The 16,186-nt window shown below is 49.7% G+C and overlaps 1 protein-coding gene across 3 annotated transcripts in view; it reads left to right on the top strand.

Annotated features, from left to right (window-relative positions):
- The window catches only part of INPP5A (inositol polyphosphate-5-phosphatase A), a 144,074-nt gene that overhangs the window by 27,934 nt on the left and 99,954 nt on the right, over positions 1-16,186 (top strand). For all 3 annotated transcript variants that reach the window (XM_059661660.1, XM_059661658.1, XM_059661659.1), the window contains exon 2: positions 13,042-13,083. In XM_059661660.1, coding sequence (XP_059517643.1) covers positions 13,042-13,083 — 42 coding nt within the window. The remainder of the gene's footprint in view (positions 1-13,041; positions 13,084-16,186) is intronic.

The following is a 16,186-nucleotide window of genomic DNA, read 5'->3' as shown; positions in this document are numbered from 1 at the left end:
CCAGAACGTTTCCCAAAGTGGTCACACCGTTTTACATCACACATCAATGTGTTCCTCCTCCTTGCCAGTGTTTGCTGTTGGGTCTTCGTCATGTTCGCCATTCTGGTGGGTGCGCAGTGGTATCTCCTTGTGGTTTTAATCTGCGTCTCCCTAACAGCTAATGATGTTGAGCACCCTTTTAGGTGCTTACTGGCCATCTGTGTATTTTTTGTTTTTGGTCAAGTGTTTATTCCTGTGGCTTGCCCGCTGTCATTGTGTTAGATGTTTGCATGACTGAGCCGCAGGAGTTTATGTGCCCCACACACCAGCCCTTTCAGATATTCTCTCCCACGCTTCCTGCGTCTTCTCGGTGGCGGTTTCAATGACCACAAGTTTCAGGTAAGATTTCCTAATGACGGCTGCTTTCTGTGCCCTGAGAAATCTCTGCCTACTGCCACATCGACGAGAGATTCTCCCCTTGGTTCCTTCATGGTCTCACCTTTTACATTTAGCCTCTTCTTTCGTCTCAGATGACTTTTGTGTCTGGTGCGAGGCCATGGTTGAGATTTAGTTTTTCCATATGGACATCAGTTAATCCTTAACCATCTGTTAAGATTTTGTTTCCCGGGGGGGTTGCTTGGGCACCTTTGATGAAAATCAAAGTATCGGTGTGTGTCTCTTCCTGGACTCCGTTCTGTTCTGTTCTGTTGATGTGTTATTGAGGTTTATTCCAGGACCATCTGTCTTGATTACTGTAGCTTTATAGGAAGCCTGGAGACCAGTGCAAGTCCTCTCACTCTGTTGTTCTTTTAAAGATTGCTTTGGTCTGCAAGGCCTGTCGCATGTCCAGGGGCACTGCTCAGATGAAGACCCTCGTCACACCCAATCCACAGATCACTGTGGGCAGACATTTTAACACTTCCGAGTCTCCTGCTAATGGAGACCACACATCACTTTGTTTATTTCGGTCTTTTAAGTTCTCTCAGTAGTATTTTGTAGTTTTCAGCATAGAGGTCTTGCATCTTCTGTTAAATGAATTTCTACATAATTTATGTTTTTTGGGTGCTATTGCAAGTGGTATTTTAAAACATTTTATTTTCCAATCATTTGCTGTTGTTAGATAGAAATGCAAATGAGTTTCTGCGTGTTAACTTTGTACCCTATGACCTTGCTAAAATGTAGCTTTTCAGAGTCCTTAGGGCTGTATATGTCAACAGTCAGCACCTGCAAACAGCCTGCTGTGCAACTGTCTCTGACATGGTGCCTTCTTCTCTCTCTGCCTCCTGCTCTGGTCAGGACCTCGACTCCACAACTCCACGTGAACCAGGATGTTGAGCCTGTAAGCATGGTGGTAGCTGGAGGTTGCTTTTTCTTGTTTTAGATGTTCTTTTATTAAACTGAGGACGTTTTCTTCTATTTCTTATGTTGCTGTGTGTGTTTTATAACTATGAAAAAAGTTGAATGCTGACAAATGCATTTTTTGCATTTATTGAAATGATCCTATAGTTTTTCTCCTTTAGTCTGTAAGTGTGGTGAATTACATTGATTTTCAACCAAACTATCATTCCTGGGCTAAACCCTACTTGGTTGTATTATATTCTCTTTCTTACATATTTTTGCATTTGGTTTGTGTATGTGTTCATAAGAGATATTGGTCTGTAATTTTCTTTCTTTGCCATATCTTTGAATGTCTTTGTCAGGGTTTGGTATTAGGGTTATGGTGATTTCATAGAACAAACCAGAAATTATTGTCTCCTCTATTTTGAAAGAGCCATTAAGATTGCTGGTATTTCTTCCTTGAGTGATTAATGGAATTCCCTAGTGAAACCATCAGTGTAATATGGGAAGGTTTTTGATACAAATCCAATTTCTCTAACAGATAAAAGTTTTGTTTCATTATGTCAATTTATTTTGAAGGAATTTGTCCATTTCTCCTGAGCTGTCACATTTGTTGGTATTGCTCAGAGACTCTCCTATTGCTCTTTTAAAAAAATATTTTAGAGAGAGCGAGAAAGGAAGGGAAAGGGATGGAGAGATAGAAACATCAATGAGAAAGAAACATCTGCAATCGGCTGCCTCCTGCACGCCCCCTACTGGGGATTGAGCCTGCAACCCAGGCATGTGCCCTGACTGGGAATCAAACCATGACCTCCTGGTTCATAGGTCAACACTCAACCACTGAGCCACGCTGGCCGGGCTCTCCTATTGCTCTTTTAATGCCTGCATTGATAACCTTTGGTTTCTGATATTGGTCATGTGAGTCCTTTTTTTTAGTGACCATCATATCTAGTGGTTTATCAGTTTTACTGATTTGTTTAAGAGCCAGTTTTGGGGTTGGCTAGCTTCTTTATATTGTTCGCTGCCTGCCCTTTTGTTGGAGTTTCTGCCTCTGACTGTTCCATTGTGTGACCAGGATGGCGCTCGCTGGCACACTTGGCTCTGACCTGCCCAGAGAGAGTTCTCTCCTTTGTCACTTCTTCAAGACCTTGGTTGGGCTGCATTCACGTTCTTTAGAACCCACGCTGCTAAATTAAATTTATGTGCTTTTTTCCTTCCTGGTCTTCATCCCCCAGGACCTAGCTTGTGTTTAGCCCTTTCTCCATGGACACCTTTTCCCACCTGTGAGCAGGAGGCCACATGCTGTGGCAGGAGGAGGTGGCACTCTGGAGTCCGGGGTGCCCTTTGGGTCATAGCGGAGCCAGCTCACCTCCCAAAGCTCCAGGTGACTACTTCATTCCACCGGAACCAGAGCTGGGAACTCACCATATGTCCCTGAAACCCTGCTCCTGCCTTTGTCTGTGGATGAGCGATGCTGTAGCCGCGTGGGAACTCCTGCCACTTAAGGAGTCCAGTGTGTCATGTGAGAAAGGGGCAGAGGAAAGTGTGTTTTGAGGCTGGCCTCACCGTGTCTGGGCTGGGCCTGTGTTCTCCCTGCAGAGGTGGACCTCCATCGGAAGACACAGAATCTTCCTGTCTTTCTCCCAGGCCTCCACCGGCTCCAACTCTCAGTTGCACAGTCGGGATTCATCTCCCGCAGAAGCGAGCACCCTCCGTGAAGGGAGAGGACACAGTCTCTCAAACCACTGACAGCTACTGGTGGCCACCTCCTCTGGGACACCTTTCCCCAGAACATAGTCAGTGGTGTACCCCAACCCTGTAACTTGTCACAAGGGGCTCTGGAAGCCACCTTGCTGACCAGTCGCAGTGGACAGCCTGCTGGAGTGCTAGGTGATGGGTGACTGCGTCGTCGTTGGTGGTGTGGCGATGGGGTCCCAGGGCACCAAGGTGATAGCAGTGTAGGCAGCTGTAGTTTTATTTTTTGCTCCCCCCGCCCCCCGCTGAGTGTCCCAAAATGTCTGATATGAGTATGAGTCACTTTTGAAAAGAAATTTTGTTAAAAATTGGACAGAGAGATACATTGCACGTTAAAAGCAGCAGTGCCCTAACTCTGGCCCAGGAAGAGTTGCCCACCCCGCCCCCGACCAGTCTCATCTCCCGACAGCTCACCATTCCCCCTGGACTCCCCTGCTGGTGTTTATTGTGGGCGTGGAGTTTGATTTCCATCATCTGTGATCTTCTGTGGACTGCTGTGTGCTGGCCTCCCCGCTGCCTGCTCCGTCCTGGCGCGTTCGGGGGTCAGGCCGCCTGTGCCGCGTCCTCTGGACCAGGTGCAAGCTGTTTGCAGAGGACCACATGGTGTACTCTGATTTTATTCCTTCCCAGTCTTCTCCTATAAACCCACTTGGAAAAGAAAACAAAGAGAACCAGCGTGAGGACAACAGCACATAAACGGTTGGAAAAGTTTGGAGGATGGAAAGGATAGGGTTCCCTGGGAAGCGGAGGGGCCACATGAAGAGCCTCCCTACCCTCCGCCCCGCCCGGCCAGCTGTCCCCTCAGTGGGGGTCTTGGCACAGCTGGTTGGATATTTTGGCCGAAGTCACTATGGAGGGGGAAGCAGTGGTGTTGGGAGACTTCCTGGGAAGAGAGCGCCCAGGGGACAGAGGCTCTGTTGCGGGTGGGGGGATATGCTGAGATCACAGGGCGAGGCTGTTGCCATGTGATGTGTAAAACTGCCTCGGGTTTCAGGCTTCTATTCTGCTCTGTTCCACATCTGGTGCTTGGAGTCCAGCCGGATACACGTCTGTTGGGAAATGGGCCCCAGTTTGGTCTTAGCCGGATGGTTGGCCTGCACAGAACGTGCCCGGCAAGTCGATCATATCGTTTTTCAGGGGCCATTATTTCCTGGCGGGGCCAGGATTTCCCAGGATTGCTTTGTTTCTTAGAATTTAATCCTGTGTGATGGTAAATTATTTTATTTAATTGTTTATATGTTTATTGATTTTTTTTTTTTTTAGACAGAGGAAGGGAGAAGGATAGAGAGATAGAAACATGGATAAAATGTTTCTTATGTTCAGTTGGCTGCCTCCTGCACGCATCCGACTAGGGATAGAGCCCACAACCCGGGCATGTGCCCTGACCAGGAATCGAACCGTGACCTCCTAGTTCATGGTCCGACACTCAACCTCTGAGCCACACTGACTGGGCTGATAAATTATTTTAAATATATTATGATCTGGGACACCCTTAAAGGGAAAATGTCTATTTTGTTATAAATTCATCAAGGCCTTCTTCCCAGGGTATTAAGGTTTTAAGAGCATGCATCTTTGTGAGAAGCTTTGGCATAATTTGGAGAGACTAAGCAGCTTTTTCTTCGTGCTTAATGAAAGAGGAGGGTATTTCTAGCTGCCCTTCACAGAAAGACCTTGCTCTTTGAGTTTCCCTTTCTTTCTCATTCTCTCTCTCTCTTTTTCCTTCTCATTCTCTTGCTGTGTCTGCATAGCTGAAGGGATGGAGGCCAGAGTGGAGAGGTGGACATGGGAGCTCAGTGTGGGACCCTGGCCCTGGGCTGCTGCCTGCCGCCCCCTCTCGCACTTGTCATTTGGTGGAGGGCTGGCCGTCACTTCCTTCTACAAGCCTATTTTTAGCCTCAGTATATTTCTGACTGCACAGACAAGATTTCCCTTCACATGAGAGGAAACGGTTTTCCGCAGGGATAAGCGAGTGGCGGGGCCAGGATTTCCTGCGGGTCGCGCAGCGCGGCCCCTGCACCGGAGGCCCCGGGTCTGCAGGGTGAAGGAGCCCAGGGTGCTTGTGTTAAGTGGCTCAGGCTTGAAGGTGCTAAGGATCGATGTGAGGAACATGCGGTTGGTTGCTATGTGCAGGGTCCTACGGTCACCTCTTGGAGTGCGGGTCTGCTGTCTCAGAGCGGGTTAACCTCCAGGGTTGGGGTGCTGCCTCCAGGACTGGGGTGGCGCCTTTGAGTCCCCATCTGCCCTCAGCCCAGGCTCCAGCGCAGCTTCTGGAGCCAAGAAATCCTTTCTGCTTCCAAGAGTGATGCCTGTGCTGCCAGTGACGCCTCAGCTTCGTGTGGCCAAGGAAGCAGCAGCCCTTCTCTCTCCTGCAGGACCCGGGGACCAAGGGGCTTCAGCGTAGGAGTCAGAATGGGGGCTCCTGGTTCCTTAACCCTGACACCTGGGAGGAAGCGATGCCCGTGGGCAGTCCTGGTGGGGTGGGCTTTCCAGTGCCTTTGACCATCGTGACCATCCTCAGACTCTGGGTGGGGGCTCCCTTCTGCGCAGCCGCTCTCGGCGTTCAGCATCTTCGTTCCGTGTGCACTCTCACAGCCTGGCTGTTGGCTTCCTCAGCAAACTCCTCCTTCCAGGCACCTTTACAGGTTCGAACTGCACACCTGTAGTCAGGCAGGATGTGTCTACAACAGTGACAGAGATGGGGGTCCCTTTCTTCAAAAATGTCCTCTCCTGGCGTGAGAGCCAGAGATGGACATGGTTCCAGGCCTGCCCCTCCCCTCCCTGTGCAGACTGGGTGTGTGCTGTTTGGGGGTGGAGGGTGGCACTCACCCACACATCCCTATGTTGGGTGCCTTGCAGGCAGCATGGGGACATGTATGCTGTGGGTGGATGGGTGTTCTCACTGTGTCCCTCAGAATCCTGACAGCACATCTCATGGTCCATTCAAACCAGGTTTCATGGATTCTGACATGTCCATTTGTACCATGTTTCACAGATTCTGACATGTACATTTGTACAGTATTTCATGGGTTCTAACATGTACATTTGTACAGTATTTCATGGGTTCTGACATGTACATTTGTACCATGTTTCACAGATTCTGACATGTACATTTGTACCATGTTTCACAGATTCTGACATGTACATTTGTACCATGTTTCACAGATTCTGACATGTACATTTGTACCATGTTTCACAGATTCTGACATGTACATTTGTACAGTATTTCATGGGTTCTGACATGTACATTTGTACCATGTTTCACAGATTCTGACATGTACATTTGTACCATGTTTCACAGATTCTGACATGTACATTTGTACAGTATTTCATGGGTTCTGACATGTACATTTGTACAGTATTTCATGGGTTCTGACATGTACATTTGTACAGTATTTCAGGGATTCTGAGATGTACATTTTTACTGTACTTCATGGATTCTAAGAATTACATTTTTCACATTTTAGAGAAGAGTCTTCGTGTTCCAAAACTCCTGGGGTGCTAACATAGTGGCATTTGGATTCAGGGAAATGTGATAGTGGTAACTGGTGAAGGCGTGCTGTGGGTGAGAGAACCTCCCTCCCGGTGCTGCTGCATTCTCATGGTCTGGATCTGTCCTGCGGGAAGAGGGTGCTGTCATCTCTGTCCCTGATGGGACCCTGGGCTGGAGGAGCCAGTGCCTCTCCCAGGGCCCTGCAGGGAAAATAGGGGTTAGCATCCCGGCCCTGTTGCCCTTGGAGCCCAGTTCCTTCTCTGTGAAACAGGCTGCAGAGCAGGGAAGTGATGGGTAAAGAGGGCGGCGGCGGCAGGGGCTCCGCTGAGGGAGGGGCCGCTGGAGCTGAAGCCCGGTGCCCAGGCAGCGTGTGGGGTTCGCTCCAAGGCTCGCGACGAGGGATGGTCGCTTGGAGTCCGGACTGGTGTGGTAGGATGAGCCACCAGGACCAGTGCGATCCTCCAGGCTGGCCAGACTGTCATCTGTAGGCAACCATGGAGGGGTCGGGTTGGGGTGGTTCCTGGAGCTTGGAGAGAGGTGGCTGGAGGGGCTGTTCAGAGAGAGCTGAGTTCTCCACCAAGGATCACAGGCTGCACACCCTGGCCGCACCCTTTACCTGCTCAGTTCTGCCAGGACCTGCCCTGATCCCAGGCAGCGGGGGGCTGGCCAATGTCCACCTCAGGCCCACCTCCCAGGGTACAGGGGGGTTGCAGAGGAGAGTGGGTGGGTGGGGGAACCCGTTAGAAAGTAAGTTGTAAACATTGTGATGCTCAGAGGGACATCAGAGGCACCCCCACAAGTGAGTGTTTTCCCATCTAAGCACATGGTCTTCACTCCGGCCATTTGTCCTGGGACAAAGGTATCTACGTACAGTTTACAGTCATGTCACCCCAGTTGCCTCCAGCAGCCTTGATGGTGCTTATTACTCCTTTTTCCTGGCTTGTGCTCAAGGCTGACCTGCCGAGCTGGGGGTCACAGCTCTGTAGCCTGTCATCCCAGCCTCCTCACCCATCTTTGGTGTTTCTAACCTTGACATTGTGAAGAGTCTGGACCACTCATCCTGTGTCCATCAAATTTTATTAAGATGTTCCACTGCTGGGGTCTCTGCTTGTTTATCCATTTTCATTTTGGGTTAGATGTCGTTTTAGCAAAGCACCTAGGTGAGTGGGGGTGTACCCCGCCTCCGCCTCCAGCGGCCCACTGCCAGCTCTCACCTGGGAGAAAGGTGAATGTCTCTTCACATGGATGTTGTGTGGAGACCTTTCCTGTGACTCCTCTGTTTGGGTCTTTTGCCCATTTTTTTTTTTTATCAGACTTTTTGTTGTATTTCCTTGACTTTAAAAGATATATTTTTTAAAATCGATTTCAGAGAGGAAGGGAGAGGGAGAGAGAGATAGAAGCATCAGTGATGAGAGAGAATCATTGCTCGACTGCATCCTGCATGCCCCCCACTGGGGACTGAGCCTGCAACCTGGACATGTGCCCTGACCAGGAATCGAACCATGACCTCCTGGTTCATAGTTCAACTTTCCACAACTGAGCCACCCTAGCCGAGCTTGCTTGACTTTTAAGAGTTCATCAAACATTAGGAAGACTAACTCTGTATGTGTGATTTATGCTACAAACATTTTCAATCAGTCTTGACATTTGTCTTTCTACTTTGCTTTTGGTTTTTGACATTCAGAGGTGTGTGTTTTTCTTTACTGCAGTTTTAAAAATTGTGTTTGGATTTTGAGTCATAGTATATTTTTCCATATGAACTTTAGCATCAGCCTGTCTAGCTCGGGTTGGGCGGGGCGGGTCACTTGCTGGTGGTGGGACAATGTCATTTATAGACTGACCTGGAGAGAGCAGATGGCTTTATGGCGCTGAGTCACCTTCCTGAGAACCAGGGAGGTCGTCCTTTGACTCAGGGCTACTTTCGTCTCTGCCAGGAAGGGTTTAATGTGTTTCTCTTACAAAATTTTCACTTTTTGTTGTTGTTAATCCTCAGCCGAGGATTTTTTTCCCATTGATTTTTAGAGAGAGTGGAAGGGAGAGGGAGAGAGACAGAGAGTGAGAAACATTGATCACACTGCTGGTTGCCTCTTACAGGCCTCCCCGACCAGCGCTAGGGATTGAGCCTGCAACCTAGGCATGCGCCCTAGACCTGGAAGCAAACCCGAGATCCCTCAGTTGGTGGGCTGATGCTCTAACCACTGAGAAAACCGGCTAGGGCCAAAGTTTTCACATTTTAAAATTTATTCCTAACTTTTATCTTTCTTTATGTTGCTATTGGAAATGGGGGTTTTCTTCTCTGATATAGCTTCTGACCAGCTATTGCTTGTATTTATGACTGTTGATTTTTGTATCTTCATTTTACATCATGCTATTTTCCTAAATTCTTTTATTGTTTTCTTTAGTTGTAGCATCGAGTCCCTGGTTTTCCAGCTGTCCCGTGATGCCTTGTGCAGATGTGTGGGGGGTTCAGTTCTTCCTCTCCAGGCGTTATGCCTCCGACTGCCTTCTCTTTTTATCTACTTCCCTACTGTCTGAGATAAAGTGTGAACAGTGGTGGGAATAAGAGTGCCGTTGCCTCACTCCTGACCTCAGCGGGAGTGCCTCATGTTTCTCCATGAAAAAGGAGCTTGCTGTGGGGGGAGCATGAACGTGTGTGAGGTGGTTAATATTTCCAATACACAGATTCTGTGATAGTCAAAGTTGTTGCTGTTAAACAAGAAACAATAAAAATAAAGGAAACTTTTCACTCAAAAAGCTAAATTACAGAACTATGCCATAAACTGAAGGAACATAGGAAGGATAAGTATAAATCCAAATTTTATTAAAGTAAAACACAAAGAAACAAAGCTCGTAAAAACAGTACATTAAAGAAAAGTAAGGAGTTGTTTGTTTGAATACATAACTGAAATCATTATCTGATAAGGCTAATTATTGGAGGAGGGAGGGATGGGCGAATGGACGGGTGGAAGGAGGGACTAGCACTTAGGAACCGGGGTCTCCCAGTTTAACCATCTGTTTTAGACAGTGGGCTAACTATTAGGAAAAAATGTTAAATTAGACCCTTACCATATACTTTATAGCAAAATAAAATCTGAATGGGGCAAGAATGTGTAAAGCAATCTTTATTTTACTTTATTTTACACACCCACATGTATTTATAAGGATTAAGGACACATGCATTAGTTTTCTCTGCTGTGTAACAAATTGCCACAAACTTAGTGTTCTACACTAGGCACCCGTTTTCTCTCATGTTCCTGTAGGTAGACATTGGGCACAGCCTAGTGGAGCCCTCTGCTTGGGGGTCTCTCGGGCAGTGTTCTCATCCGGAGACCGGCTGGGGAAGGACTTCCCTTCGCGCTCCCGCGGAGCTGTGGGCAGAGGTCATTTCCTGGGGGCAGCTTGCTCCTTCAGGGCCAGCAGGAGCGTGTGCTCTGCTTCCAGAACCTGCCCTTTCGAGCCTCTTTTAAATGGCTCACCTGGTGCTGATAAGGTCAGACCTGCCCAGGATATGCCCTTTTGATTCGCTTGAGATGAATGAACTTTGAAAATTAATTACACTTGCAAAGTCCCTTCATTTTGCCATATAATGTTACCTAACCTTGGGAGGGATATCTTATTGTCTTCAGGGTCCTGCCCATACTGGGGGAAGAGGGCCACACAGATGAGACACGGGGGGGGGGGGGGGGGACGGACGGACACTTGGAGGAAGTTAGAGTCCTCCCTCCTACAGGAAGTCCCTATCAATTCCTAGTCCATCAAAATGTTATCATAAATGGCTGTGACTTTTATTGAAGAATTTTTTACTTTTATTTATTCTCTAATGTTCTGCCTTCTTTATGTAAATTCAAAATTTTGATCTATATAATTTTCCTTCTCCCTGAAGAAAATTTTAAAACACCTCTAGGGCAAAGCCCAGCACAGCCTCCACTGTGGGCTAGAATGAAAGTATTTCTCTAAGATCTAGTTTGTGTGTTTATCTCTTATTCTTACTTTAGTGGCTTTAAAAATAACTCTGTATTAACCAAACATGGGCCGTAGCTCTGAGGAGGCTGGCACCCATGTGGCCTCCAGGCCTTGCCCAGAGCTGCTCCTGGGTAGAGCCGCCACGTTGTCATGCCAACACGGAGCCCGTGCACTTGAAATGTGGCCACCGTGACAGTGCAGAATCGCAGCCCCACCGCCCAGCTGGGCAGGGCCCTCAATGAGAGGGTACTGTGATGGGAAGGTCTAATTTTATAGACACTGGGATCTGTGCATATAAAAAGATCATTTTCGGTGTTTTGTCTTGGCTAGAGAGCATGCCTAAGTGTGTGTGTGTGTGTGTGTGTGTGTGTGTGTGTGTGTGCGCGCGCGCGCGCGCGCTTGCACACAGGCTGTGCTCTATTGTTTAAGGGTCTGTTTTCTAGAAGTTTGGAGTCATAACTGACAGAGCTTTTCAGGGCTTCTAGATGTCTCTGCTGTGGTCTCCCCCCTTTGTTTCAGTGTCTTGGGAGATGGTCGGTGTGCTCCTGCACGGCTCTGTTGGTGGGGCTGGTCCGGAACAGGGACCGGAGGGCATGTGCCTTGATTTATCTCACTGAGGACATGGTGGTTTGTTGCTGAACTCCTTACTTTTAGTGGGAGAAGACTTGAGGCAAATATTAGTATATCAGGCTATAAATTCAACTGTGATTTTCAAGAAATTATGTTCTTCTTGCATCTTCAGGGAAGCGTTAGGGAAACTAAATGAGAGGTTTATGTGCTAGGCAGGAATAGTTTCATGTGCTGAGTATAAAGAATTATTGACATTTGTGGCTGCACTGGCCCTGCAGACCATGTGTTTTCACGGCCAGGTCTTGTCCCTTTGGCGTGTGTGTGGAGTCTGGTGTGTGCAGGGATGCTGGGCTGTGTGGCCCACATTTTCTGTGTCTCAGTTGGGATCAGCCCTTCTTATCACTGGGCTTGAAACTTTCATTTTCCATATTGTAAAAAAATAAGAGCACAGCACAGTAATGTACACAGAATGAGTCCACTCAGCTGAGCCACAGCTCAGCGCCATCCCTGAGGTTCTGGTGTCCTGGTTCGGGGCTGAGATGGCGGGGTTGGTGAGAGAGGGAGGGCACAGGGCAGCAGTTTCAGTGTCACCACCACCACAACCAGTCTAGAACATTCCATCGTCCCCCCACCAACCCTGTGCCCAGTAGCATTCATTCCCGTTGCCCCACCCAGCCCTGGCAGCAGCCTAACTTCTGTCCCTGTGGATTTGTCTTTCCGCACATTCCATGCAACGGAGCCTCACAGGGTTTGCCCCTTTGCGGCCGGCTCCTTTCACCCACATCGTGCCTTTGAGGCTCGTCTGTCTCATGGCCCGTGTCAGTGCGTCCCTCCCTTCTGTGGCTGAGTAATATTTCGTTGTATATCAGACTACGCTGGCTCATTGTGACTAATGCTGTGAACGTGGCGTCCGTGTTCTGTGTGGACACAGGCTCTCACTTCTCCTGGGCATGGACCGTTTTTAAGTTGCAGTTCTGTAGTGATGAGCATGTCACGTTGCTGTATAGTGGGACCCTAGACCAGTGATGGCGAACCTATGACACGCATGTTAGAGGTGACACGCAAACTCATTTTTTTGGTTGATTTTTCTTTGTTAAATGGCATTTAAATATATAAAATAAATACCAAAAATATAAGTCTTTGTTTTACTATGGTTGCAAATATCAAAAAATTTCTATATGTGACACAGCACCAGAGTTAAGTTAGGGTTTTTCAAAATGCTGACACGCCGAGCTCAAAAGGTTCGCCATCACTGCCCTAGACGATTCCCCTGCAGACCTGGAACTGCACCCCTGCACAGCCTCCCAGCCTTGTTGAAAGCCTAGTTCTGCCGAGTAGCCTCGTGTCACATCCAGGGCTGCAGGACCCCTGGCAGCCACGTCCATCATCCAGGACCCCTAATCAGAGCACACAGGGCCAGGGGTTTGAGCCATTGGTGAGGAGACATTAGACTTAGACCCACTGGGCAGGCCAGAGTGAGCCCAATGGTCGGGACCTCCCAGGGAGGGGCGGCATCTCAATCTCGTATACTCTACTATTCCAGGCCTCCTGGTCCCCAAAGTGTCCAGAATCTGGAAGCTGGTGCTCGGTGCTTTGGGTTCTCCCAGCTCCTACAAGCCCACCTGCTGTGGGCAGCCCCTCCATGACCCCCTGGATGGGGCAGGACACTGGGCTCCGTGGTGCCTGCCCTTTGCCAGGCGGGTTTGGCTCTGGGGAAACTAGTAGATTGGGTCCCTGTCTGTGGAAGGGGTCTCCTGTGTGGAGCCTGGTGTCCCGTGCACGGAGTGGGTCCCCCTGAGCGGAATGGGTTCCCCTCCCCCCATGCAGAGACCCCAGCCACCACAGTGAGGTCAGCAAGTAGGTCTTCATCACAGAGGCTTCTGCGCAGGGCTGTTTGGGGCTGTGAGTGGTCTGACTGACTTTTCCTTTTTCTTCTGTGTTTACAGCCGGATAACCTGCAAAAGAACTGGCTCCGGGAGTTCTACCAGGTGAGAGCGCTGTGCCAGCCACTCCCCCAGATAAGCTGCTCACACGATAAGTATTGTGTTTTTGTGGAAGTCACTCTCGCCCACGCAACGTGCAGGCTTGGCTGCCCTGGTGCCCACGAGACAGACGTCGCATTTCTCCTCGGAGGCCCCTTTCTGATCCCCTCCCTCTGGCCAGGATTCAGGGGACTGGGTGGGGTCTCTTCATTATTGGAGGGGAGGCTGCTGAAAGTATGTGGGGACATTAGGGTGCCTCTTGGGGGTCCTGGGGTTTCAGCATGATGAGACCACACAAAGGGACCGCCGGGGGGTCTGGGCAGAGTGTGGGTGACTCTCAAGGGAGGTGCTGTAGGATGGGCCAGATTCTAGCACTGTCTGTTGAGCAGATGTTGACTGAGGCCCTGTCTGCGGGAGCTCTGCTGTGGGGGCTGGGGTGGAGCTGGGACATGGCGGACAGGGGGCTCCACTTCTGGGGACACAGATGATTGGCACAACCAAGGACGGCTCGGGTATTTCCGGAACAGTAAGGACGAGCAAGGCAGCCACATGGGTCTTTGGTCTGTGTATAGGTGTGCATACTGGGCCCCAGGTAGGGTATATGAGAGGCCACTCTGAGGAGGCACCACGAGCTGAGATCTAGTGGGTGGGAAGAGTGTCCAGCGTGGCCGGGAGCAGGAGGTAAGTGTGGCCGCAGCCAGAGGGGCAGACTCTGGATTAGGGCGGCCTGAGCACAGCTGGCTCAGGATGGTCCAGTGCTGCTCTGGCTCCTGCAGTAAACACTGGGCCCAATGGCAGGGCCATGTGGGTCCCGCTCCTGTTTTGGAGATGACAGTGGGGACCCAGAGGAAGAGGCTCCGTGCAGGCCTTGTCATCCCTCGCCATCCAGCAAGGTGTGTCCCCCTGGGGTGCGTGGAGGTGGAGTTCCTTTCTCACCCATCCGACATGTATTGTCTGCCAGGCGTCGTGCTTGTTGTTGGGGGAACAGGAGGCGGGTCCCCGGGGAACAGCCTAGGCCCAGGTGTAGGGGCATCAGGAAGGAACATCCTTGGGAATGAGGCAGCTGAGAGGCCTCAGAGGCAGGGTCTCTGGGAGTGAGGGGGAGCTGGTTTCCCATTACCTGGGCGTCCTGGGCCCCTCCTTTCCCATACTCTGCTCTGCCCAGGCGGACACCTGATGTCAAGGACCCCTGGCCGAAGCCAGGCGGGCAGGCTGCTGCCTGTGACAGTTCCATGAGGAGCTGTGCTAGGGAGAGCAGGCCCCGCTCTGGTCATTGCTCGCCTCGGGATTGCACAGGCTCCATGACCCACCTCTGTCCCCGGTCACTGGGGGGGTCCCTGGTGTGGCTGGAGCCCTCCAGTCCAGCTCTCGGCTCCCTGGGTCTGTTAGTTTTGGTAAAAACATCTGTCGTGTTGAGCTACAGCTTTTGTTCCTTTGTCTGTCTGTCTGATTTTCATAGGTGGGCCTTGGAAAGTTCATGTGAGGCAGTGTCTGAGACTATTAGGGCACATCCAGGACGGGTGAGCGGGCAGCTGGCCTGGCTCCAGGCAGAGAGGTGTCCTGGCAGTGACAATCCCGAGGGAACGTGCTAGAAGCCTGTTGGGTGTGGGGGGGGCCGTCCTCGGGGAGGAGTGCTGGGGGGCAGACCTGGGAGTCCTGGCCACCTCACACTGGGCCTGTGCCCCGTGGAGCCATCACAATCGGAACTTGCATCCTGTATCTGCTGGCCATTTATTTATTTATCTCTCCCGGTAGAGGTGTAAGTTCCACTCTGCCACAGATTGGATGTGTGTGTCCCCCACATTCTTCTGTTGTAGCCTGATTCCCCAATGGGATGGTATGTGATGGGCCTTTGGAAGGTCATTAGGATGAGATGAGGTCATGAGGGTGAGGCCCCAGAATGGGATTTGTGCCCTTTTAAGAAGAGGAAGAGACCACAGCTTGGGAGGTGCCAGGTGCTGGGGGGAGGAGGGCGGTCGGCAGTGAATGGGGCCATCCATGGCCCTGTGGAGAGACATTGGAAACTTCCCACAGTGGCCCAGGGGCAGCTTGGGAAGGAAATGAACCACCTGAGGGCTGGGGTGCAGGTTCATGGGGTGTCAGGAAGGCTCTTTTTTTTTTTTTTTTTTTTTTTTTTTTTCAGGAAGGCTCTTAAGGAGGCTGCTTGGAGACCTGCAGCTCTGGCAGGAGCAGGCTTCCTGCCTCTGTTGGTCAGATCTAACCTCAGTTCTTCAAACTGCGGGCAAGGTCACTAGGTTTACTCTTTCCCCGTTTCTGACATGGTGAACTTGCATGTGAACGCTTGGGGGCAGGCACCTGTCTTGCTCAGAGCTGTATCCTGAGCACCTAGGAGTGGACTGACACATTCTCTGTGCTTAGCAGTTCCTTGTTGAATAACACTCAGGAAATTGCACAAGGCAGGAGAGTATAAATAAATCTCCCCCACCCCATTCCGCCTCTGCTTTGATGTCCACACCCTCCTGTCTAACTGTCTGTGTGGCTGGAGTTTGGCAACCTTCCTTCTCTGGTCATAGATAAATGTAATTTTAAAACCTACTCTTTTTGGGGGGTAAACTAGGAAATCTTTCTATGTAGATTAGTATACACTATTTTTTGTGTCTTCAGAGTATTTTATTATATGAATAGCTCATCATTTAAGTTAAATTAAAATTGTTTTTCTATTGATGAACTTTGGGTTGTTCAAGTTTATAGTAATGCTATAGATAAATTTTAAAATTGATATAATTTTGGCTTGCATACAAACATAAAATGAGCAAGTATTGAAGATTTTTTTATTGAGATAATAAATATTTATTAATGGGAAGACCAGTAATATGTTCTCATTGTTCAACTAGGTTCTCCCATTCCTGGTGCTAAAATGAATTTGCTGAATGATGCAACACTGGCTCATAATTGCCAGGCTGGTGTGGCTCAATGGTTGAGCATCAATCCATGAACCAGGAGGTCACGGTTTGATTCCCAGTCAGGGCATATGCCTGGGTTGCAGGCTCGATCCCTAGTGCGGGGCATGCAGGAGGCAGCCAGTTGATGATTCTCTCTCATCATTGATTGATGTTTCTATCGCTCTCTCCCTCTTTCTCCCTCTCTC

The sequence above is a fragment of the Myotis daubentonii genome, chromosome 13 (genome assembly GCF_963259705.1).
Source record: "Myotis daubentonii chromosome 13, mMyoDau2.1, whole genome shotgun sequence".
Taxonomy (NCBI): Eukaryota; Metazoa; Chordata; class Mammalia; order Chiroptera; family Vespertilionidae; genus Myotis; species Myotis daubentonii.
This window is presented reverse-complemented; position numbering and strand designations above follow the sequence as displayed.